We start from the raw sequence: 24,276 nt of genomic DNA on the forward strand, positions 1-24,276 counted from the left end.
GATATGCTCGACATATAGATTGAGTTGCAACTTGTAGCCTAAAAATCCAAAATGTGGACTTTTTACCCACTCGCCACTGAAGTCAGGCCTGCTCTGGTGCAAACCCAAGAGAGTCCTTTTTTATTCATCCACTGGCCAGGCCAGCATTTATTGCCCATCCTTAATTGCCCAGAGGGCAGGTAAGAGTCAACTAAAGTTCTGTAGATCTGGAAACCAGGTAAGGATGGCAGATTTTCTTCCCTAAAAGGCATTAGTGAGCCAGATGGATTTTTCTGACAATAGAAGATAGTTTCATGGTCACCATTAGGCCTTTAATTCCAATTTTTTATTGAATTCAAATTCCACCATCTGTGATGGTGGGATAATACCACTAGGTCACCACCTACCCCAATCATGGAAAGAATCATGGAATAGCAGACCATTGAAGGCCGTTGTTCAGTTTTTCACATCTGCACAAGTATCTTTGACTCATTTTGTACTATTTTAGAGAGTGGAGTTTGTAAGAATAGCCCTTGACCTTGAAACTCTGAAACCAGAAGGTAATGGGAGAGGTAGGTTTCAACTTCTCCGCAATGTAATTCATGTAAAAGTGAGTCATGTCCTTTTTAAACTAAAAAAATGTTAGAAGCTTGACATGTTAAACAATTAAAATTGCACAAATTCAGTTTTTTTAAATTTTGTTTTTTTTCATTTTTAAGAATGATCACATAATAAATACCTGAAAATTAGCACTAGCCCAAATCATAACAGAAAGGCTTACATCTGGAAGTGTTTTATTTTCTAACATGATATAATCCCAGTTAACTTTTCCTGATCGTATGTATTAGGATTGAAGATACTGATAGACCATCAGCTTCCTGAGTACAGCACAAGAGATAAATATTTGGATAAATTTATATTTTGTGGTCAGATTTTGTCCAGGCATAAGAGGAGCAGGGGGAAAGTTCTCTGATCTGAAACTAAAGTCTGGGTTTTAATGCAACTGCACAAGTGAAAATGATAGTGGCACTTTATCAGTGTTTGTTAGAATACGGAAATTTTGTCTTCAAAGGTCTAAAACTTAAAGACTTACAAATCCCTATAATCGAACCTTTAACTCTCAGCACAAAGTGTGTGAGGATACAATTTGAACGCTCACAGCTTCCAGGTTCCATCTTGTTACATTAGAGAGGGAACATCAAGAGGGATGGTCAAGCCTCATCCATACCTTGTACATTTTAACCAAAAAAGAAAATTTTGTGGAAAGGCCAGGAAACAAACCTCATGCCCTCTGTCACAACAAAGAAAGATGTTAAGGGTTTACTGAACTCATAAATGTGGAGACCTTACCTTAAAAATAACAGCATTTTTAAGTAATTAAATCAACAGATGTACCACCTTCATTGCAATGCTGCTGTTGCGATATTCATATCACAGAGATATGTCAAGGCTAGTTAACAGGGAAATTATTCAATTCAGGACATTGAATACAGTTGAATCTTCTAATATTACTCAATGAATTAACCTTCATATCTCGCCAGTTTATGCTATAAGTTATACATTTTGCCATGTATGGTACAGAAGTAAAGTAAATATTGAATTTGCAATAAAACATTTTGGTGGCAGTCATGACCCTAAATAGCCCAAGAACATGAGCAATACTTCTGGTTACAAAATAAACAGCTGTAAATAATGTGTTGGGTCTCAGATTACACATGTGGTACAACTGCTGAAAAAACACACTTGACAAGTGCAGTCAAGTCTGATTGTCATTCAAGCCTGATATTCAGATTTGCAAACCCATTGTGGAATTAGTACCGGACTTTGTCAGGCTACTAAGTAAAAACTGCATAGCAGCACATCCCTAAGCAGGGAGATTCTTTGTATATCACAGTGTGCTTGTTACATTAGTATTGTTGAATTTGGCCGTACGAAAGCCATTTGAAAATATGTAACCATCAAATACACTTTAAGGGGTATGTATGATCAAATCCTATATGTAATCATGAATGTGAGAACATTTTGTTTTTTTTTGTATTAGAGTTGCAACACATGGAGGTAAGAAGAGTGTAGAAAAGTCAGCTAAATTTTGGAAGATGTTTTTGTGTGATTTTAATTATTTAACAGGTCAGCTAACTACTGGAGCAGAAAGCAAAAAGATAACTCAAACACCTCTGCAGATGCATTATCTTTCCTTTCACAGCATGTGTTTATTTCATGGTCCAAATCTGATCTCAGTTTGTTTACTTTGTCAGATTTATTTTACGTTACCTTTTATGTTATCTTGTTGCACTGTCTGGTTGTTCAGTGTTAGAAATTAGAGTCAATGTGTTAACCAAGTGATTCTTTGGCAGTGTGCCATTGAGCTAGCCTTGGAAACCACAGAAGCGGAGTGATTTGATCTGCCGCTATCCAAGACTCTGTATTAATTATAATTTTGTCAAGTCTTTTAGCAAAAATTTGATGTTGTCCAGTATTGATCAAAGTCAATCAGGACAGCTGCATAATGAAACAAGCTCAATTATAGCATTTGAGTGGATACTGATAGATAACGCTTCAAAAGTATTTTTAGTTTGTTAGCGTGGTGTGAGGAGATTGCTACTTAGTAGAAGTGCCTGGAGCGAAGAAATAAATATCTTTAATTCCAGTGTTACTGTTTAAGAAAAGCTGGTTGTATGTTTTGGTATGCCAACATTAATTTTCAAGGCTTGCAGCATACACAGTGCACACAAATCATGTATTATTTAATGTGGTGCAGTTGCTTGTCCTGTCAAAATGCAGTAGTCTTTTCTTTTACAATAAATGTGTTTATTGGGGAATTTAAGACCATAGTGCTCAAGTAGTATAATTTAAGTATATATCAGTTAAGCATCTAATTTGTTGCTTGAGTTTTCTTACAATGACCTTGGAGCATATTTGGTTCTGTTAGGTGTTTAAGTTTAGCCAGGTATTTTATTCAGGCACATTTTTAAATAGTTCTAGACAAGGCATTAATGATTCTGCCGACTTGTAATGCACATAGTAAAATTGCACGTATGAGAAATGAAATACCCTTGGCTTGCAGTAAAAATCAGACGTGCTCTACTACAGCGGAAATTTCATTCTGACATTATGAGGGAAAACAATGCTTTCTACCAATTAGGTATCAAGGAAAGAATTCAATGAATAGCCTGTTCATGTATCGGAATATATGTAACTTAGATGTGATGGATGGTATATGCTATAACATCTTATTCCATCACAAAACCTAGACTTTTAATGCTACAGTGAGTACCATTATTTACTGCTCAGGTAATATAAGTTCATAGAAAAAGACTTGGAGGCAGTGACCATGAGAGTTTATGGGTGAGACTAAGCAGTTACAAACATTTTCTGCAACAAATTACCTGTTCCAATTAAAACTAATGGCAGATGTAGTACTGGTCGTCTTATAAATGGTTGAGATATTTATGCTGAGTGATATTGACATCCTTGATACATTCAAATCGAATTGCTCTTTCAATGAAATAGCAGACAAACAGTTTTGATTCAGACTCCAAATACACATTACGTAATTTTTTGGTTTATATCTCAGAGCATTAGGCAGCATAATAACTTGGGAAAAAAGTCTCAAGATGCTCCACGGATGTGTGTTTAGTTAAAAATTAACACAAAGCCACAGAAATGGTGTTATGATGGGTGATGGAAAGCTTGGGCCTAAGAAATACATTTTTAGGGAAGGTCCAATCGAAGGCAAAAAAGAGGGTTAGGGATGAAATTCCAGAGATGCAGCATTTAAAATCTATTGTTGAGCTCTTATTTCAATTTGGTGCAAATCAAAATGAACGTTATTACAATTCTGTTTAGTTGCAACAGAGTGCATATTGAGTTTAAACTTACAATAGCAGTGAGTAATACATGATTTAATCAAGATGTTGTTTTCTGGTCCACAACAGATCATTTAAAAATGTATTTTCGCAACTCACATGGCATGCAGGTTCTATATGGTTTCACCATAGCTAGCTGCATAAATGTACACGATACTTCTAGCTTAATAATTGTTTTAATAAAAATACTGCAAACTTTTCATATAAAAATGTTTACTCACAGTGCTATAATTATTTAAGTATTTACTTTGAAAATATGTTATGTTAGCTACTTACAGCAGCAAAAATAACATGATGGAATTTTACATTCAGATTGAGGTAGAGATAAGTGGATGCAAGATTAGTATTTTAAATTTAAATAAGGGCAGTCATGAACACAGGAAAGCAGAACTAGCTAGAGTGAACTTGCCAATTAGATTAAGGGATAGTTTGATAGAGATCCAATTTCCAATACTTAAGGGGTTATTTCAGAATACTCAGAATATTGCTCATTTAAGATAGATGAGGATATTTTTTCTCAGTGTGTCTGGATATTTCAAACTCTTTTCCCTGAAAATGATAGAATATTTTTAAGGCGGGATAAATAGTTTCTTGATAAGCAAGTGGGTGAAAGGATATTGGGGGTAGGTAGAAGTATGGACTTCTCAGATCATTCATGATTTTATTGAATGACAGATCAAGCTTGAAGGACCAAGTGGCCTAATCGTGCTCTCAATTTTGTAAGAATGATATAAATGCATGCTTTTTGCTTTTTTAATTAAGGAAGCTCATTGAAAATGAATAGGAATACAGTGAGAACAAGTCAGTTCTTCTGTAATTTTGGGTCAGAATTCCAAGTTTTTTTTAACCGAATTTAATCCACAAGTATAATGTCATCTGAATTAAAATGGACTGCAGTGTATCTTTCCATTTTATCTTCAAATGTTTGGTGCGCTCATCATGTTTTCTGGCCTTTTGTTTCCAGGACCCAATTCCCAGTTGGCATACAACATTGCATCTGGAGATTCACTGCAACATTTTGACATCAATAATAATGGTGTTCTAAGCATTAAGCAACAGCTCGATCGGGAAAGCCAGTCATTCTATAACCTGCTGATTAGGGCTCATGATTTATCTACTGTCCCAGCAAGTAGGCTTACAAGCACGGTGCAAGTGTCTGTGATTCTGTTGGATGTCAATGACAGCCCTCCGAGGTTTATTTCATCTAAGATGGCCTACATGCAGGAAAACTCTCCAATGAACACAATCGTTTATAAAGCTCAAGCCACTGATCCTGACAGTGGACCAAACAGTTACGTTGAGTACACACTACTAAGCCATGCAGGAAACAAGTTCAGCATTGGGATAATAGATGGAGAAGTACGACTGACTGGTGAACTTGACAGGGAAGAGGTATCGAATTATACATTGACTATGATTGCTACAGACAAGGGTGAGCCTCCACTCTCCTCGACAACGGATGTTACTGTGATTGTGCTTGATGTAAATGATAACCCTCCTGTCTTTCAGCAACTTCTCTATGAAGTTGAGATTAGTGAAGATACACTTAGCGGTGTTGACCTCATCCAAGTTACTGCAGCTGATTTAGACGAAGGAGCTAATGGTCAGATTCGCTATCACATTGCCCGTGGCAATTTAAACAATGATTTTCGAATTGACTCCGTTACGGGTGTAGTATCAGTAGCCAAGCAACTTGATCGGGAAACAACACCCTCATATAATCTGGTTGTCCAAGCAACTGATCGTGGAAGCAGCCCACAATCTGCAACAGCTGTAGTAAACATTAACCTTACAGACATGAATGACTTTCTACCAATTTTTGAACTATCGCCTTACAGTGTGCATGTGCAGGAGGGTATACAGAGTCTGCCGATGTCCATCCTGCAGGTTGGTATTATGAAATGTATTTTTTTTTCCATAACAATATTTGCATTTAGCTATAAGGTAAGTATAATCAAATCTGGTGTTTATGTTAGTCAATCCCTATTTTGTACTTTTCAAAATGGCAAAAATACAGTAAATCTTATGAACACAGGAGCAGAAGTATACCATTTGGCCCGTCAAGCCTTCTCCACCATTCATTGCTATAATGACTGATCTGTTTGTGTTTCATATTCCACATTTCCATCTACCCCAATAACCCTTAATTACCCTGGTTAACACAAATCTATCTACCTTCATCTTAAGAATACGCAATGACCTCACTTCTTCACCTTCCAAGACCAAGTTCTAACCGGAACAAAAACTGTCCATGGTGCATGCATAGTGTTATCAGATATCACATGGAGCATTTGTTAGTAAATGGAATATTTAGAGACAGCATATCTGCATAATGTAATAATCATACCTACTTCTTTGTTGGATAAATGATGCCTTGTTTAATTGTAGGCTTTTACTGAGTTAAAATAATTTGCCTTAGTGGAATTTCATTTCCGAGAAATCTGGTGAACATGGTTCTCATTTCTGTAAAATAAAGCTCTGTAGAGCACAGGTAAGAGATAAGATGGACCTTGTCTGTCAGGTTCACTTTGTGGAGACTTATCTTGTCAATAATCACGTCAAGAGCTTAGACAGATAAGAGTTAACACTTGAATTAGGAACCTGAGGACTGCTGATCACTAGCAGAACTGGATCAAAACAAGAATCAGCAGTTTCTGGAAAGGAGACACTTGAGGAATAAAGTATAACACAAATAATTATATTTTATTTCAGAGTGTAACAGGGCCCAGAGTCAGGTGGCATGGTGACTCAGTGGTTAGCACTGCCACCTCATAATGCTAGGCACCAGGATTCAATTTCAGCCTCGGGTGACTGCGTGGAGTTTGCACGTTCTCCCTGTGTCTGTGTGGGTTTTCTCCAGGTGCTCTAGTTTCCTCCCACAGTCCAAAAATGTGCAGGTTAGGTGGATTGGCCATGCTATATTGCTCATAGTGTCTGAGGATGTGGAGGCTAGATGGATTTGGGATGGAGAGTAAGTCTGGGTGGGATGCTTTTTGGAAGGTCAGTGTAGATTCAAAGGGCCGAATGGTCTGCTTCCATACTGTGGAATTCTACATAAATTAAACCTTGTAAAGACAAATAAAATTTCATATTTTTATACTTCACTTTAATTAACCTGTATGTAGACCTGATTATAATTTATTTTTGAATCTAAGCAAGAAATGTAAGGATAAGAAAAGACCATTCATTCATCACACCTCATTCAGTCAGGACCTAATTTGAGACATTTTGTTCACAGATCCAGATGCCTTCCTTCCCTTTTGAACCAGGGATTGAGCAAAGTTTCTTTGAATGTTTCACCCGAAATGGTGGTCTCCCAAAGCCAAAACTGAGTAAGAATGGCAGGGGTCCAACATGTGCTCGCAAAACTGGCTGGGCATCCATTAACCCATTCTCTGGAAGCCCAGGGGAATTAAGTCCCTGATTGGCTAGTGGGATTCCCAGTTTTTTCAGGACATATGGTTGAAATCCTGCCCTTGAGAGCTGCTGGCTAAAGGCCAGGAGCTGTGGCCGCTGTTGTTATTACACTAAGGCCTTCAGCAGGGATTCCTGGACAAGGGCAAATAATGGTATATGGAATGAACTGACATGGAAGTTGGAGGCGCAGGTACAGTTACAACACTTAGAAGACATTTGGACAGGTGCGTGAATAGGAAAGATTTAGAGTGATAAGGACCAAAAGCAGGCAAATAGGACTCATTTAGTTTGGGAAACCAGGATGAGTTGGACCAAAGGGTCTGTTTCCATCCTGTGTGACTCTGTGACAGGATTGGGATTTCTGGGCAGTGGAATGGGGTATATTGTAGAAAAGAGTGGTTGGATGTTGCAGGTTGTCAGTCATTCTTACCTTCTCAATACTGGGTTTTTTGTTTGGGCACAGAGTGCCTATGAATGAAGGGTTATGCTTCTCCCACCAAATGCCAGGTTTGATGATCAGCTTCCCAACATGGAGAGTCCTCAACTAGCAGTACTGAGGTGGAGCCTTTAAGTGGATATTAATTGTCACTTAAGGGCCTTTATATATAGGCAGGATATTCTCCTACAAGTTGTCCCTCCCAGACTTAATCAGAAGTAGGCAAAGTGTTCCCCACACTGAAAACTTGCATGCAATTAAAAAACTCCTCACCCCAGATATCAGAGATAGTGAGAACTGCCGATGCTAGAGTCAGAGATAACCTGAAGAAGGGTCCTGACCTGAAACGTCAACTTTCCTGCTCCTCTGATGCTGCCTGGCCTGCTGTTTTCCTCCAGCTCCGCACTGTGTTATATCTCACCCCAAATATCACTTTGTTTAGGGAAGCAGGATGTTCATTGGTGTAAAAAATGTTTTTCATTATGCAGTGATTTCCTCCCAACTCTGTCACTTGATTTGATTTTGATATTGACACTGGTGAAAACCCTGCAGTAGTGGATTGACTGCCCATTATGTACCTTGCCCAACTTCCCTTTTCATCAATAACAATGGAATAAAGCCAGTAGCTAATGGTAGTTTTCTGCTCACAATCAAACAATATTACCCCCATCCTGTACTTCAATTGTCTCACTATTCTACCTTATCAAATTTACATCACAAGGTTATAGATAATGATCATAGAATCCCTACTGTGCAGAAACAGGCCTTTTGGCCCAACAAGTCCACACTGAACCTCAGAGCATCCCACCCAGACCCATCCCCCCTAATCTACACATCCCTGAACACTAGGGGCAATTTAGCATAGCCAATCCTCCTAGCCTGCATATCTTTGGACTATGGGAGGAAACCACAGCACCCAGAGGAGACCCACCTAGACACAGGGCAAATGTACAAACTCCACACAGACAATCTCCCAAGGGTGGAATTGAACCCAGGTCCCTGGTGCTGTGAGGCAGCAGTGCTAACCACTGAGCCACCATGCCACCCCACGCAGTGGATGATGGTGGATGATACCATATCCCTATCTTTTTAAGATAAGAATAAATGTAACTTGTATAACTTTGCTCATAACTGCAGGGTCTTAAACCCTACTTCAGACTCTATAGTCTATGGTTTTAGTCCAGATGTGAGTTATACATGTGGTATATGGTCAAGAAAGCCAAAGGAAACACTTCTGTAACATCTTGTAGAATTTACCTGATTGGTGAGGATCCTGGTGTTGATTGTGAGGAGTTCAGTTGTAAGGAAAGGAGTTGCTGGAGGGAAGCAGTCAGATTGAGGTAGGGTTTATTGGGTAAATTATCAGGCCTGGAAGGAACTGCTGCTCCCCCTGGCTCGCAAACAGCACATTAAAGGCAGTTGGACCATCCTACCTCCTTTAACCTGCTTTGTTTCCTGAGGCTTGAGAAACCCCTGCCTTTCGCTAATGTGGAATTAATGTTAATTATTGGCATGAAGTCTTATTATAATATTTAATTCTTTATTCCATTTCCCTTGTGCAGATTGGTTGCCTACACCCTGTCCCACATCTTCCTCCCCAAACTCCTCAGTGGGGCTGGTTCCTGTTTCAGGCTTCTTCTATTTTAGCATGTGATACAATCTCAACCCAACTGTTTGTGGGGGTTGAGATTCAGTGCCTTTTTTTTAAAAAGTACAGCGACCATTGCTGACAAAGTGGTTTATGTGTAGGCTCCACATTGCTTTATGGAATACTTATCAAATTCATTAGACTTACATATCCTCTGGATTTATACTATAGGTTGTAGCTCGGGATGATGACCAAGGGCTAAACAGTCAGCTGACGTACACCATTGTTGGTGGGAATGACAAAGGAGCTTTTACCCTGACACCCAGTGGGCAGCTAAGTCTGGTCATGAACCTGGATCGTGAAATGACAGCACAGTTTGTCCTCACTATTATCGCTACAGATGCAGGTAAAAGCACAAATCTCACCTACGTTTCGAAGTAGTTTGCTCATGCATTGTACCTTGTTAAGTAAGAAAGTTTTGAATATATTCATTATAAGGTTAAACTTCAATGCGAATGAGAACACACATCAAATAATCAACCAGAGATCAGTAAACCCAGTATGCAGAACTGAATTTTCCAGTCATTAATTTTAAAGCATGAGAAGTCAGACTTTGTCAGAGCATTTAATCTTATACTCATCAAGATAATTCTAACACTGATTCAAAGGAAAAGCCAACATTTATATTGCACAAGAGGAGAGCGCTGATGGGCTTTGACTGGTAGAGACATTGCCATGGAGAATGCATTAGTTAATGCTGATTGACTGCCATGTTTTGTTTAAATTTCAATCCAGGCAGGTTGACTCTGGTTGGTCAGGGCATTGCCCAAAATGTGAATCAGTGGATGGCTGTCCCTTATTCTATTAAGTTGAAACAGGCCTATACATACATGTTCTTTCAGTCTGCAAAAATAGGATATTGGGTTTTAAATATAGGTCGTTTACAGTACATGCAAGGGCATCACATTGTGTGCTTGGTCATAATTTGGGTGTCGCTATAATTATTCACCCACTCAGAATTACCTAGCAAATTTTGTCCAATTACAGAATTAAATCTAAAGTTGAACACTGTGTTGTGAACTTTACAAGCATGAACTATCTGGGTGTGTTCAGTAACTCACTTGTTGCAAAAAGTTGAAGGAATGTATCATTTGAAACAATTGGCCTGTCTTTGAGATTCAGATGAACTGATCCCCTACCATTGATTCTCTCAATCAATGCTGTCAGCACGCAAAACCTTACAAAACCAATTCTTCATTAAAGAAAGCTTCAAAGTTGCCTTCCTTCTAGAGAACAACGTTGCAAAATATTCCACTGGGAACAATTTTTGTTGTAATTGTTCTGAGTGTAACTGTGTTTGAGAATCATTCAGTTGACTTAGTGATCACACTAATATTCCCAAACTGTTCCAATCTAGCCTGTCACACTAGAGCATTTCTTTCACCCTGCTATTTTCACTTCGCTTTGTTATGACAACGGCAAATATATTCTCCATTGACATTGCAAGTTTGTGCTGCCTGGGCTGCCTCACATGCCTGTATCAAAAGTTGGAAATTCAGATAGGCACTGCTCAGAATTTCCTGACTATTTATTTTAGTAGGTTGGAAAAATATGGGCATGTCACACCCAGATTTATGAATCCTACTGCTGATGGGAATGGCTCTCCAACTGTAGTGTGGACACCCAGTAACAAGAGTATTGCTGAGAAAAGAATGGTACTGTTGAAGGGTGTTGATTTTTTGAAAATGGTATAATGTGTGGTCATGTTCATAGTGGACAATCATAGAATTTTTATAGGCCATTTGACACATTGTACCCTCCTAAAGAGCAATTCACCTATTGCCACTCCTCCACCCTCTCCTTACATCCCTGCACATTCCTCCACTTAAGATATTTGGAGGTTGCATGACTTCACGTATCTATCCAGACACATTTTAAATGATTGAGGGTTTCTACCTAATTAGACAGTGAGTTCCAGAACCTTACCACCCCTTGGTCAAATAATGTTTTCTTCATCTCACCTCTAATCCTTCTATCAATCACTTTAAATCTTGGCCTTGTGGCCGCTGGCCACTCTGCTAAGAAAATAGATCTCCACATCTACCCTATCCAGGCCCCTCACAATCTTGAAAATCTCAATCAAATCTCACCTCAGCCTTGCCTTTTCCAAAGAAAGCTTAACCCAGCCTATTCAACTTTCCTCGTCTTCAAAACTTTCCAGTTCTGACAACATGCTCATAAATATTTCTGCACCTTATCTAGTGTGTTTCCAACTTTTCTGTAATAAGTTGACCAGAGCTGCACATAGAACTCAAGTTATGAGCTAAATAGTGTTTTTTTTTTGCAGCTCCACCAAAATCTCCTTGCTCCTACATTCTGTATATTGATTAATAAATGTCATTTTATTCACTTTATCAATCAGTCCTGCCCCTTCACAGCTCTGTGGACATGCACTCCAAGATCCCTTACTTCCTTCCCGTTTATTTTGTATTTCTTTGCTTGTTGCCCTCCCCAAATGTATTATCTCACACTTCTCCAGGTTAAATTTGATTTACCTGCATTCTGCACATCTGACAAGTCCATCTTCCTGCAGACGAAAGAACTCCTCCTCACTCTCAAATACAGAGACAGGCTTTGTGGTGGCTGCCAACCTCTTGATCATGCCCCCTATGTTTAAGTCTGTTTGCAAAGGACAGGGGCTTAGATGTGAAAATAGTGTACCTTTTTGTGAGCCATATGCAAGCCAGACTGAATATTAATTACACTAATGTCAGACACTAACAAGTGAGTTTTTTTTCAAACATGGGTTGGTTGAACATAGTTGGCAGAATACTGATTAGCTCACTCTAGGAACATTCAAGAGTACAGTTCTCTACCTTTTCTTTATTTCTGTTGTTAGGTTGCACCTAGCATGACATTCCTGTAACTGAAGCTTTTTTAATCCACTGATATTATGACTGCACCATGCAAAGTACGTTCTGAGGTAATCCCCTTTCTACCATCCTGGTTGTCACCTGATATAACATTAATGGAGATTTTGATTAATCAAAGCAATCTATTATGTACCATTTAGTCCATAACATACCTAGATATGACCCAAGGCAAACTTGTATAGTGTAGAACTTCTGGTAATACAGGTTGAAAATCACCCGTTCATTCCAGGCTTAGAGTACTCCATCTCATATCTCAAATTACTCAGACACTAGGCTCCAAGAGGTTATTTTCTGAAAGGAAAGTCTCTGATTCATTCCAACTACATTTCCATGGAGAATCTGAAGTCTCACTGACAGTGCTGAAACCACAGACTGAATTTTACTTGGGCAGGTGGTGGATGTCCTGCACGCCTACCCCTAACATCCTCTTCCAGGAGTCTACATTACCTTTCATTTCTTCCTATTTTCTGTATTTATATTTTTATAATCTGTTTAATTTTCTCTCCTTTCCCTCCACGATATTTACTCACATTGTACAGCTTCTTCAGACACCAATAATACTAACATATCAACAGGATAAAAAAGCTTATGGAATTCTTAGTTTTATTATTGAAGAATTAGGATGCATAAGCTAGGAATAAAAACAGAAAATGCTGGGAACACTCAGCACGTCCAGCAGCATCTGTGATGAGAGAAACAGAGTTAACAGGCAGTGTTTCGTGGAGGTGACAGGGTTTTGTTTGACAGTCAGAGAGCTGGCTGAGCCCAGTGTTGCCTTGATAAGGACAGAGTTCCCACCATCTCAGAGTTGTCAGTCAAGTAGAGGTGGTCAACTCTTTTGAATAGCAGTTATGCCAGGGAGGTAGTGACTGATATCCATATGACTCCCAATCAAGGCTGGGAATTGTCATTGGACTCTATAACATGGGTGACACATCCTTAGCCAATGGTTGCTAGGTAGAGTTTTCTGGTTGGGTTGAAGAGGGTTGTCTGCAAGGGCCCCGCATTTTCCAGTACTGGGTCTCTAAATCATGGGCTTAGCAGCCTTTGAATGAGCTCCATACCAAGCCACCCATCCACCCCCAACCCCTCACACCACCCCCATCCAGAAAGATGTGAGATCACAAATAACTCCACATCTCTGCACGGGTTTTCTTGTCCTACTGGGCCAGAGAGAATGGTAAATGGGCAAGATGTTGCAAAGAAAAGAAAACTAGTCGGGTGGCAGTAGCGAGGGGGTGTGGGGTTGTTGAGCCCAGAAGGCTGTAAAGTACCTCATGAAAAAGTAAGATGCATGTTAACATTGTGTTGAGCCTCACTAGAACGGTGCAGAAGACCAAACAGAGTGATATAAGTATGAGAGTGAGTTGGGGATTTAAAAATGCAGGACATTGGAAGCCTGGAATCATGTTGCACAAAGTGGTCACACACCCCCAAAACCCTCCCCCCAGTCTGTTTGGTCTCTGGTGTGAGTTTTCCTCCAACAAGGTATTTTATCAGATGCGGCAATGCTGATGTTACCTCCCATCACAAAAGAAAGTGAACACAGATATTATGACATTGAGGCATCCAACAAACATAGATTACATCTAACTATTAAATACAGACATTACATTCCTCAGGCACATAAAGCTAATATTAAGCTATTCGATTATAACAGAAGCATAAGATTCCAGTAGGAATGCTACATTTCAAGTGATCCAAAGTAAGATGGAGTTGAGACCTTTATTCTTTAAGCTTACATGCTAATTTGATGATATCGTAAGCACTTTTCTGAAAGACTCACTGATCTAATGACCACGAGAGATAACACAACAGTCCTGCAAACACCTCCCCTCAATCCCCTACCAACAGAATTTTGTTTCCTTCTCTTTTTGTCTTATTTTCACTTTCTAATAGCAATGCAACTGCCCTATGTACATCTTTTGTTTCTCTGTTTCCTTACTTGCCCTATCACCATTCCGTCTGGCCCACTAAGGCTGCCTCATTTGCCTTTCATTCAGCCATTCAGTCTCACCTGCTTTCACAGATTATCTTTATATCCTTTTCTGTATCACCCAGCCCTTGCTGAAAAGCCATCAAATTTCCAAGTTTTCCAATTCTGGTGAAAGGTCATTGACTTGAAATATTATCTCTGTTTCTGTCCACAGATGCTGAACATTTGCCAGCATTTTCTGTTCTTATTTCAGATTTACAGTGTCTGCAGTTGCCAGCTTTTTGATTTAAACTACAGGAAGCCATTTTAAACTTTCTTAAGGCACTGGTTACATCTTAACTGTAGGATTGTACTAATTCTGGACACCATGCTTCCAGAAGGTTGTCAAGGGCTTCAAGAGGCTGCAGGATATATACTGGAATGGTATAGAGATGAGGGACTTTAGCTTTGGCGAGAGACTGGAGAAATTTTTTTTCCCTTTACTGCAGCAAAGTCTAAAAGGATATTTGACTGAGATGTTAAAAGCATTTAGGGATTTGCTGGACTATATAACAAAGATACTTGTTCCAGTGACAGAGCAGTCAGTAAGTAGCTATCATCATGATCATGTTTCTGGCCCATCTTAAATTTTCTGCCATATACTCAACCTCACTACTATGCCTCCCTGAGTTCAACATCTTCCAGTTTGTCTCTGAAATTCTGGTTACGTGCTTAGCTAGTACCTTCCGAAAACATTCTATTGCTGACTGCTTAAAATTTCCTAGCAACAGTGTAAGCACATTGAGATTCATAGCATAATAGAATGATATAGCATTGAAGGAGGACCAAAGAGTGGCAGAAAATTTGAAAGATTACAAAAGATGTTGATCGTGATCGGAGTTGGTCTTTTTCTATTGAATATTTAGCTGTATTTCATAGCATTTACGAGAAATTGAGATTAAATTTCTCGGGATTTGCCATAAAAACTCAACTTGACAATAATTATAGTAAAGAATTTTTGAGAAAATTGCTATATTCTGAAAATATTAGCAGATTGGAATTGGAATGCGCTGAGCTGGTTTTCTTGCAACCCAAAGGTTTGGGGCTGGCATGGTAGCTCAGTGGTTAGCACTGCTGCCTCATGGTGCCAAGGACCTGGGTTCAATTTCACCTCACGTGACTGTCTGTGTGGAGTTTGCATATTCTCCCCGTGGCTGAGTGGGTTTCCTCCCACAGTCCAAAGAAGTGCAGGTTAGGTGAATTGGCAATGCTAAGTTGTCCAGCAATGTGCAGGCTGGGTGGATTAGCCATGGGAAGTGCAGGGTTACAGGGATGGGGTGGATCTGGATGAGATGCTCTTTGGAAGTTCAGTGTGGACTTGATGGGCTGAATGGCCTGCTTCCACACTGTTGGCATATTCTATGATACAAATAAATCACAGTATTTTATGATCATTTGTTAACTATAATCCCATAAAAGGAGTTACTGCCACTCGTGGTCCAGCTGGTAAGAATCTTTGACAGCCTAAATGTTGGTGACAATCTTCGACAGTCTGTTCTAAATTTTGGCAGCTGATCACTATCTTACTCAGTCTATTACAATATTTTTTCATCATTGTACAGGCTTCAACAGCCAGTTATAATTGCTGACAGTGAACTATGTTATCTGAGTACAAGTTACAGCCAGTGATAGTAAGTATATGCTATCATTGAGAAGTTAGTCAGTTAAAGTGTCTGACAGCATTTGCAGTATTCTGGTACAGTGCTTCAGGTTGACAGTGTATGCAATGATTGATGCCGATTACTTGCTAACTTATGACATGCCTTTCTTGCCTCAGTAACTTGCAATGAATGACTGTGGCTAGAAAATAGTTACAATCAAGCAGTCGCCTCCATCTTAATAAATGGTGTATATTCCTACAGTACAAAATGCATTTCATCAAAAAGTACAAAATTACATTGAATCTGTGTGGGCAGACAACATCCATAGTACATAAGATTTGGTGTTAATTATAAGTATAACTGTAAGTCACATTTTCAGAGGTATCCAATATACGTAATCTACACAAAGTTGATTCTCTCCCTTGTGGAACTTGATAGGTCACGGGATCAGTAAGCATCAGATCTGGCAACCAGATGGGGCCCTTCAAATCCCATCATTATTTTTTGCTGACCAACTCTGTTTGTATATCCCGTCCAACCAGTGTTTTATTTATTGGCTGACTCCTAGAGTAATGAAGCAGTATAGTCTGTCAACTGTGTTTTGACTTTTTATTGTAAAATAGTTGTAAACTGTTACTTTTAATTCTTTAAACTGGTTATTTGTCTAGACAGTATCAGTAAAAGATGTTGAAGTGTAGGTTCCAGCTCTGGTAGGATACAGTACACAGTGAGTAAAATGATGGCCAAAGTTATACATGTCTACTATATAGTTGCTTTGATATTTATTTGTTATTTCCTTACTCTACCCCAGTCTACCGACATAGAGATTTATAAAATCATGAGGGACTTGGATACGGTGAATAGGCAATTCTCTTTCCCAGGGTAGGGGAGGCCAAAACCAGATGGCATAGGTTTAAGGTGAGAAGGGAAAGATTTAAAAGGCACCTGAGGGGAAACCTTTTCACAGAGAGGGTGGTGTGTGTTTGGAATGAGCTGCCAGAAGAGGTGGTCAAGGTGGGTGCAATTACAACATTTAAAAGGCATCTGGATGGGTATATGAATAGGAAGGGTTTACAGAGATATGGGCCAAATGCTGGCAAATGGGACTACATCAGTTTAGGATATCTGGTCAGTGTGATCAAGTTGGACCCAAATGTCCATTTCCATGCTGTACATTTCTATGATTCTATGTAGCAGAAAAGCCAACACCAAGACAGTACGTTTTGCTGGATTTTTTTGTTCAGCATCACAGCAGCATTCTGAGGCGTGGTTTTGAGAATTTTCAATTGTTTCCCCAAAGATAATCAACTAAAATTATATCCAGTGTGCCTCTTTTTTTTCAGTTGATTGCACTCTATAGCAACTCACCTTCTCACTCCTATAGCACATGGACCAGCATGTCTGTTTCATCCAGTTCCTACCCAAATGTAGTACATCTCTTCTGCAGACACATAGGAACCATTTCACCACTGTACAGTGTATACAATGCTGATATTTTTCATTTAAAATTTTGTCTTCTCTATTTTCAGAGCTTTTCTGTCTGATAGTTTGTAATAATGTAATTTCTTGCATGTAATTCAGACAGTTGTTTCAGTTAGAACACAGACACTTTAGAGTGAGAAAAAGGTCTTTGCAAAGGCAATTTTTCTTTGAGACTGCTTAAAGGGATTGTACATCAGACGCTAAATTTCTAAGAAATCTCAAATACATGCTTCTTTGACAAAAGGTTGAACACATGCCAGAGTGCTAGGAAGTTTATTAGTCTGATTTTTAATCTTAAGGAGTATGAAAAGCTATGCAAGCTTTGAACAGTAGAAAATTTGACAGTGACAGGTGAAGTGTGCTTGTGATTTTTGTGTGCCAGTCAGTTTAACTGCTGTGCCCATTTCCAGTTTCAGTTTTGCACATCACATACTTCTTCCCAAGCAACAAATTAGAAAAGCACAACTTTTTTTTTGTTCTGCATTTCAAAACATAAGATGTTTCTGCAGATGTTATAACCTGGACCCAGTCAGGGTTGCAAGCTGAGAAAGTAAGAACTGCAGATGCTGGAGTCAGAGATAACACAGTGAGGAGCTGGAGGAACACAGCAGGCCAGGCAGCATCAGGGAAGCAGGAAAGTTGAAGTTTTGGGTGGGGACCCTTCTTCAGAAATGGGGACGGGGAAAGGAGCTGGGAAATAAATAGAGAGAGGAGGGCTGGGGCTGGGGAAGGAGGTAGGATGGTGATAGGTTGGATGCAGGTAGGCAGTGGTAGGGATTGGTCTGCGGGAAGGGTAGGGCGGATAGGTAGGGAAGAAGATGGACAGGTTGTGTCAGGTCAGGGAGGCAGGGATGAGAAGGAGGGTTGGACCTGGGATGAGGCCGGGGGGTGGGGAGATTTTAAGACTGGTGAATTCTATGTTTAGGCCATCGGGCTGTCGGCTTCCGAGGTGGAATATAAGGTGTTGCTCCTCCCATTTGTGGATGGTGCCATTGTGGCACTGCTCCTCCAGTTTGCGTATGTCCCGGTGACCAATCCCCACTGCCCCCTACCTGCATGCAACCTATCACCACCCCACCTATCTTTCCCCAGCCCTATCCATTCTCCCTCCAACCTACTTGACCTGACTCAACCTGTCCATCTTCTGTCCCACCTATCTGCCTCACCCATCCCACTGATCAATTCCCACCATTTCCTACCTACATCCACCTATCACCATCCCACATACCTTCCCCAGCCCCACCCCTCCACTCTCTATTTATTTCCCAACTTCCTTCCCCCTCCCCTTTCTGAAGAAGGGTCCTGACCCGAAATGTCAACTTTCCTGCTTCTCTGATGCAGACCTGCAAGCTGTGCTGCCATTAGATTTCACCTGAGATGGAAAAGGTATTTTCATCTGCATAATTCCCTGGGAGTGAACATTATTACTGTTTAATTGTTGGAATTGAGCCACTCTTCCATTAACATTGCGGTAGAATTTGGAAAAGTGGTGATTTATCAGCAGTGACCTTGTGTTTTAATAAAATATAATCTTCAATACACAAGACTAACTGTCTTTCAAAGGTCCAGCAGTAGAGTGGTTGTCTAAAAGGTCGCAGTCAGTATTGAATTTTAGATTCACCTTTTAACAAAAATGAATCCCTTGGCAGTTTGCAACTTGTTAATTAAATTGCAACACTGCATCTTTGAAGTGTACAATTTTCAAGGAAGCCATTAGTTACTGAGATGAACTGACATTTGCCTGCTGTTTTTTGGAAAGGAATTTAATTCAGAGTTTGCACAGGCTGGGATATTAATGAACCTGTGAGATTATTTCTGTAATTGGTCTGAAACTAGACTGCCAACTTTAGCTTGAACACCGAAGTAGCTAGTGCTGCTGCATGTTCATCTCTACTTGTTTAAGAGACAATGTTAAATGGTGCACTGTGTGGCACATCAGCAGCATTCGTGTCCAATCAGTCATAAATGCTGATCGACAGTATGATCTTTGTAGCCTGCACACCTCCAACAGATGATCTCTACATGCTCAATGACACCACCATGCTATCTTAGGCACCTCAAACCAGATATGTATTTGTGTGCCACAAATATCATTTTGGAGCCAACTGAAGGCAGCTAAAGAGTCAAATTTTACAAACAAAATTTGTAGTAAACTATACTTTAGAACTTAATTATATCTAAATTATTTATATGATGCATTTAAAGTGATCTTTTAAATGTAATTGGGATATTTTCCTCCTTAAACCTAACATCAAAATTTCTGAAGTGACACAAATTCCCAGGTGGATATATATGGCTAGTAGCCAGAATTACTGGTATCACGTGGATGCTAAACAACACTGTTCAGTTTGATGACTTGTTTAAATTCCACAGGAACTTTCCCTAAATCCTTATTTTTCTTCATTTATTTAAGGAAAAGTTAAATATAATGTCAGACTAACTATGTTTGTATCCTGGGAGTAGTGCCATATCATTGACGTTGCAGCATGTGCCAGTACAAATGGGATGAACATTTTGATCGTGAAATTTTTGCAACTGGAAAACAGAAATCCCTGTTCTAACCCCTTTATTCCATTTCGTAAGGAGGAAGTTGCGAGGAATTTGGGATTTGCTAAGATTTCACCCGACTTGTTTTGGTCCTTGAAGTTTCACCATGCGTCCTTACCCGTCTCTCTACATGAAGGGGATGTACCTGGGTAAATTCTTGATGATTTCCCCTCCCCGCCATGACATTCACTACAACCTTCAGCGTAATTTACCAACAGCTGCTGGGGGATGGCTTTTCTTCAGAGACTTGTGGGGCCTCAGCAGTGCTGTAGGAATTGTATGATTCTGTATCACCGTTTGACTTTTCAGTGCGCAATGTTGATATGTCAGCCATGGCAAACCAAATAATCCTGTTCCCTGGGACTTCTCATAGGATTTTCAGTAAGGACACGGGAAGGTAGAAATTCAACATGGCTGCATTTGTGCCAGTGGAACAGACTCTTGGTAATTGCAGTTTCCTTTTATCCATTGAGTAAAGAGTCTGTGGTAACGTGAAAAATCTGACTGTTTCTGAGGCATCAATCCTTACATAAAGGGCTGGAGGCTGCTGAAGCAATAGTCAAGTACAGTTTAACCTTCTAGTTCTGTGAAGCCAGAAGGAACAAGATTGGTCCTAGGCCAAAAAATCTTCCAGGTTGCTTTATGCTTGTGTAATTAGTTCAGTGAGGTTTGTAATGTGAGGTTGCATCCACCAATATGTTTTACCCAATGCAACAGTTCTTATGTTATCCCCTGATGACATAAGAAGCTGGGCTTGGTTATTCTGGTATTGAAGACTGTAAGAGATGTTTATTATAGCTAGCAATTAAATAGAATCATTACATTCATAGGCAATAAGTGTCTGGGCTAACATTAAATTATTTATTTGCACAGAGTAAGATGCTTCCTATAGCTTGACATGCTTCAAGTGATCCTAGGATAAGATGGAGTCTGAGATCTTTAAACCCTTGGATTATATGCTATAACACAGTGATTATCATAAGAAAGTCTCCTAAATTTATGTTGGTACACTGACTGTAAGACATAATACAGTAGTTCCTAGGCCCCAAAATACTCCAGCCAGTGTGATCAGTACAGTTCAGAGAAATTAAGTCACAGCAAGATATTTAAGACAAGCAATTCTTTAACACTACCCACAAAATAAATCAGAGAAAATAAGATTCAAATGAATTGCATTCATGAACCAAACAACCTGAAAGGTGAAGGTCTTCCATCTTACTCAAGTTTGTTATTTGTCCAACACTGAAAGATATTGACCTCTTACAGAGAAGTGGTTGACTATTTTCTAAAGTCCCCTTATCACATTATTGGTGAGTGCGGTGTACCAAATCTCCCTGACAGGATTCATTCAATTTTACAAGCAAGCTGTAAAGCCATTTAAAGGTAAACTATCACATGGAAACATTTTCACACACAATGTAAAAGCTATTGCAAACAATATTTACACAACAAAACATTTCTATTTACTGCAGGAAATAAGCACTAACTTTATTTATACTTCTATCATGCGACAAACAGGAAGCTGTCCATTAAGGCATTTGTTGATAATGTGCAGCTGTTATTGGGTTCGACATGTAATATTAACAATTAAATGAGAAGTCATTTAATCTGTCTATACAGAATACTTTCGAATATCAACAGGCAGCTTGGAAGTAAGTTCCACTTGCCTGATATACAACTAATGCATCATTTTTCTTGGTCGAACTTATATTAAACCATCATTGTTTTTGCATATTGCCACAATAGTTTTGGCTCATATATTCTTAAGCAATTGCAATATAGGTAGAGAAGCATTACAATTAGGTTTTAAGCCAAAGGAATTGTAGATATGTCATAATTTGTGCTGAAACTGAAATGTCTGTAATTTTCTTCCACTTCTGTTTGATTTATGATGATTGAAGATCTTACTGAGTGAAAGAATAACAAAATCTTCCCTTTAAAGAGGAGCTCATAGTCTCATTTGAAACAAATAAAAAGATTCCTTTATTCGCTACATAGTGTAGACTGACTGATATAAGCAGATTTGATACATACCCTTTCGTGGGTCAATAAAATCTCAGTCAGTGTGGTATTTAGTGGGTACTTTAGTGTCAATCCTGAAAGGGCTATTTGAGTTGGGTTGGTGGGGATCCACATAAAATAGGATGGGTACTTAGCCCATTGATTTTCCAACCAGCTCTGATCTGTTCCCTCATAATATGGTAGACAGACAAGGCACCAGCCGAATTATTGAGGTTTCCAACTGCTGAATGAACAGCCTCTTTCTCTTCTCAGTGACATATTACTCTCAACAGTGCACGATGGTTGAGAGCAGCCAACCCGATTTTCCACCAAAGTCATGAAAGGGCTGTGTAGAAAGAGTGGGCATCAAGGGCACTGACACTAAGATTGTTTGATGCCCCCTTCTTTTATTATCATGCTGGCTGGCACCCCCAAACCTTCTTTGCCATGGTCCAAGACTCCTCTACTCATAACAATGTCCAGCTTATTTCCCCTTTGATTCGATGATGCCTTCTTCAATCAGCTGGATTAACTGGCAGCTCTCAAGCATGAGACTTTCTTCTACTGAGGGGCATGAGTGCTACTTCTTGCTTGTTAAAGATGTTGCTATGTAATGTCACTGTAGCCTGGCTTTTCTGAAAGTCAGTCACAATGCAATGTACCCATCTTGCCTCAATAGTAATCCTCATCCTTCTGAGTCACAATGTTATGGGTTCAAGTCCCATTCCAGGGAGATGTGCTGTGATTTAGCTAAGGAAAATAAGTTTTGAATTTAAAGTTGACAATGTATGAAATTCAGAAAATTTACCGAGAGAATTGAGCCATATGATTCCACAGTTTGTGGAATACACAATAAACCATAATAAATGTAACTACTGTGTTAGAACAATAGTAAAATCTACAATACACATGCAACGTATATCCTGACACCCAGAATTGACATGTGATTCACATGGGTCATAGACTATGAGTAAACACTCCACACGACACATCAAATAGCAAATACAATCAAGACAGATCCCATGTATTTGTCAGTAATTTTTCCTTGAGAATTAATGACACAGTGGGTCATCAATAATTATTAAACTTCACAAGGGATTACAATTCTTCACTTTTTCTGATTTGGACTTGAAACTCCCTCTGAAAAACAGGTCTATCAGGACTCCCTCAACAACAGTTGCCATTCTGGTTGATCACACTCCTTTCGTGGATCTGCACTCACCTGGAAACCAAAACTGTACTCCAGTACTCAATCATGGGCATAACTGCAGCTCCTCATCTATAACTAATCTCACCCAACCAGTTGTGCCAAGTTTTTCATCCAAGCTGCAACTGTGCTTAGTGGCATCAAGCAAACACTGCTTATGAACTTTTCAGCACTGAATTATTGATGCTCGCAGTCTTTTTCCAAGTTCTCACAGCTTCTCTCTACACAGTGAAGAAGTAACCTTTCCAATTTCTCACTCCCATAAACTACTTTGGTTCTAACCCCAACACTGAGCTACCCACTAATTCCCAAAACTTTGTTCTAAGTATTAATGGCACTAAGGTATCCAAATACTCTTGAGTCCTCACTGAGTCCCCTAAATAAATGTCTGTAGTTCAGCTACATTTTCAGAAGGACAGCTTACTACAGAACTGCAAATAGGGAGGTCACTTTTGTCTCTCTCTTTCACATCCTCTCCCACAGTGTAGAACCTTTTTGTTCATCTTCTGTGGTCTCCAAGCTGTCCTTAGTGATCTATTGAAAACATTTCATTATGGTCCTTCCTTGGCAGAATTGAATGTTGCCACCTAGTAACTCTTGGAACTGTATTCCATAAATATAACCAGTCACATTTCTGGCTTGCTCAGTAATCACAATTGTTACAGTCCATTAGCTCTCCTATTTACCATCATGACGTAGTGCCACTTTCCTGCCAGTTTATTAAATAATGCCATTTGGAATGCTTCAATGGAACCTGCCTCCATCATATTTCTAGGCAGTGCATGCCAGACATAAATCACTCACAGTATGAAAAAGGCCTTTTTCACCAGTCAGATGCACGTCTTTTGCAAACCACTTTAAACTTGTTTCCTATCATCCTTGATTCTTTACCAGAGGATTAGTTTCTCTCTGTCCTGTCCTGCTCTCTCATGGTTTTGTAAACCTCTATTGAATCACATCTCAGCCTTCTCTCCAATATAAACAGTCCCAGCTTCTCCAATCTGTCTTAATTCTTGAGGTTTTGTCGAATACTGACCCTTGGGAACTCTGCTAAATCTTCATTCAGACAGAAAAATATGCATTAGTCAATACTCTCTGTTATCTATCACTCAACAGCCAATTTTGTATCCACATTGCTAATAATTTTTATTCCATGGGCTATAACTTTTCTCACAAGTCTGTTGTATGGCACTGTTTCAAATGCCTTTTAGAATTTCATGTATATCAAAACAACAGCATAAACC

General features: G+C 39.4%; 1 protein-coding gene across 1 annotated transcript in view; it reads left to right on the plus strand.

Annotated features, from left to right (window-relative positions):
- Positions 1–24,276, plus strand: part of LOC109929705 (protocadherin Fat 4) — a 381,732-nt gene that overhangs the window by 230,477 nt on the left and 126,979 nt on the right. Inside the window, exons 6-7 of the mRNA XM_048609430.1 lie at positions 4,810–5,732; positions 9,518–9,692. Coding sequence (XP_048465387.1) covers positions 4,810–5,732; positions 9,518–9,692 — 1,098 coding nt within the window. The remainder of the gene's footprint in view (positions 1–4,809; positions 5,733–9,517; positions 9,693–24,276) is intronic.

This window comes from Rhincodon typus, chromosome 1 (genome assembly GCF_021869965.1).
Source record: "Rhincodon typus isolate 14 chromosome 1, sRhiTyp1.1, whole genome shotgun sequence".
NCBI lineage: Eukaryota > Metazoa > Chordata > Chondrichthyes > Orectolobiformes > Rhincodontidae > Rhincodon > Rhincodon typus.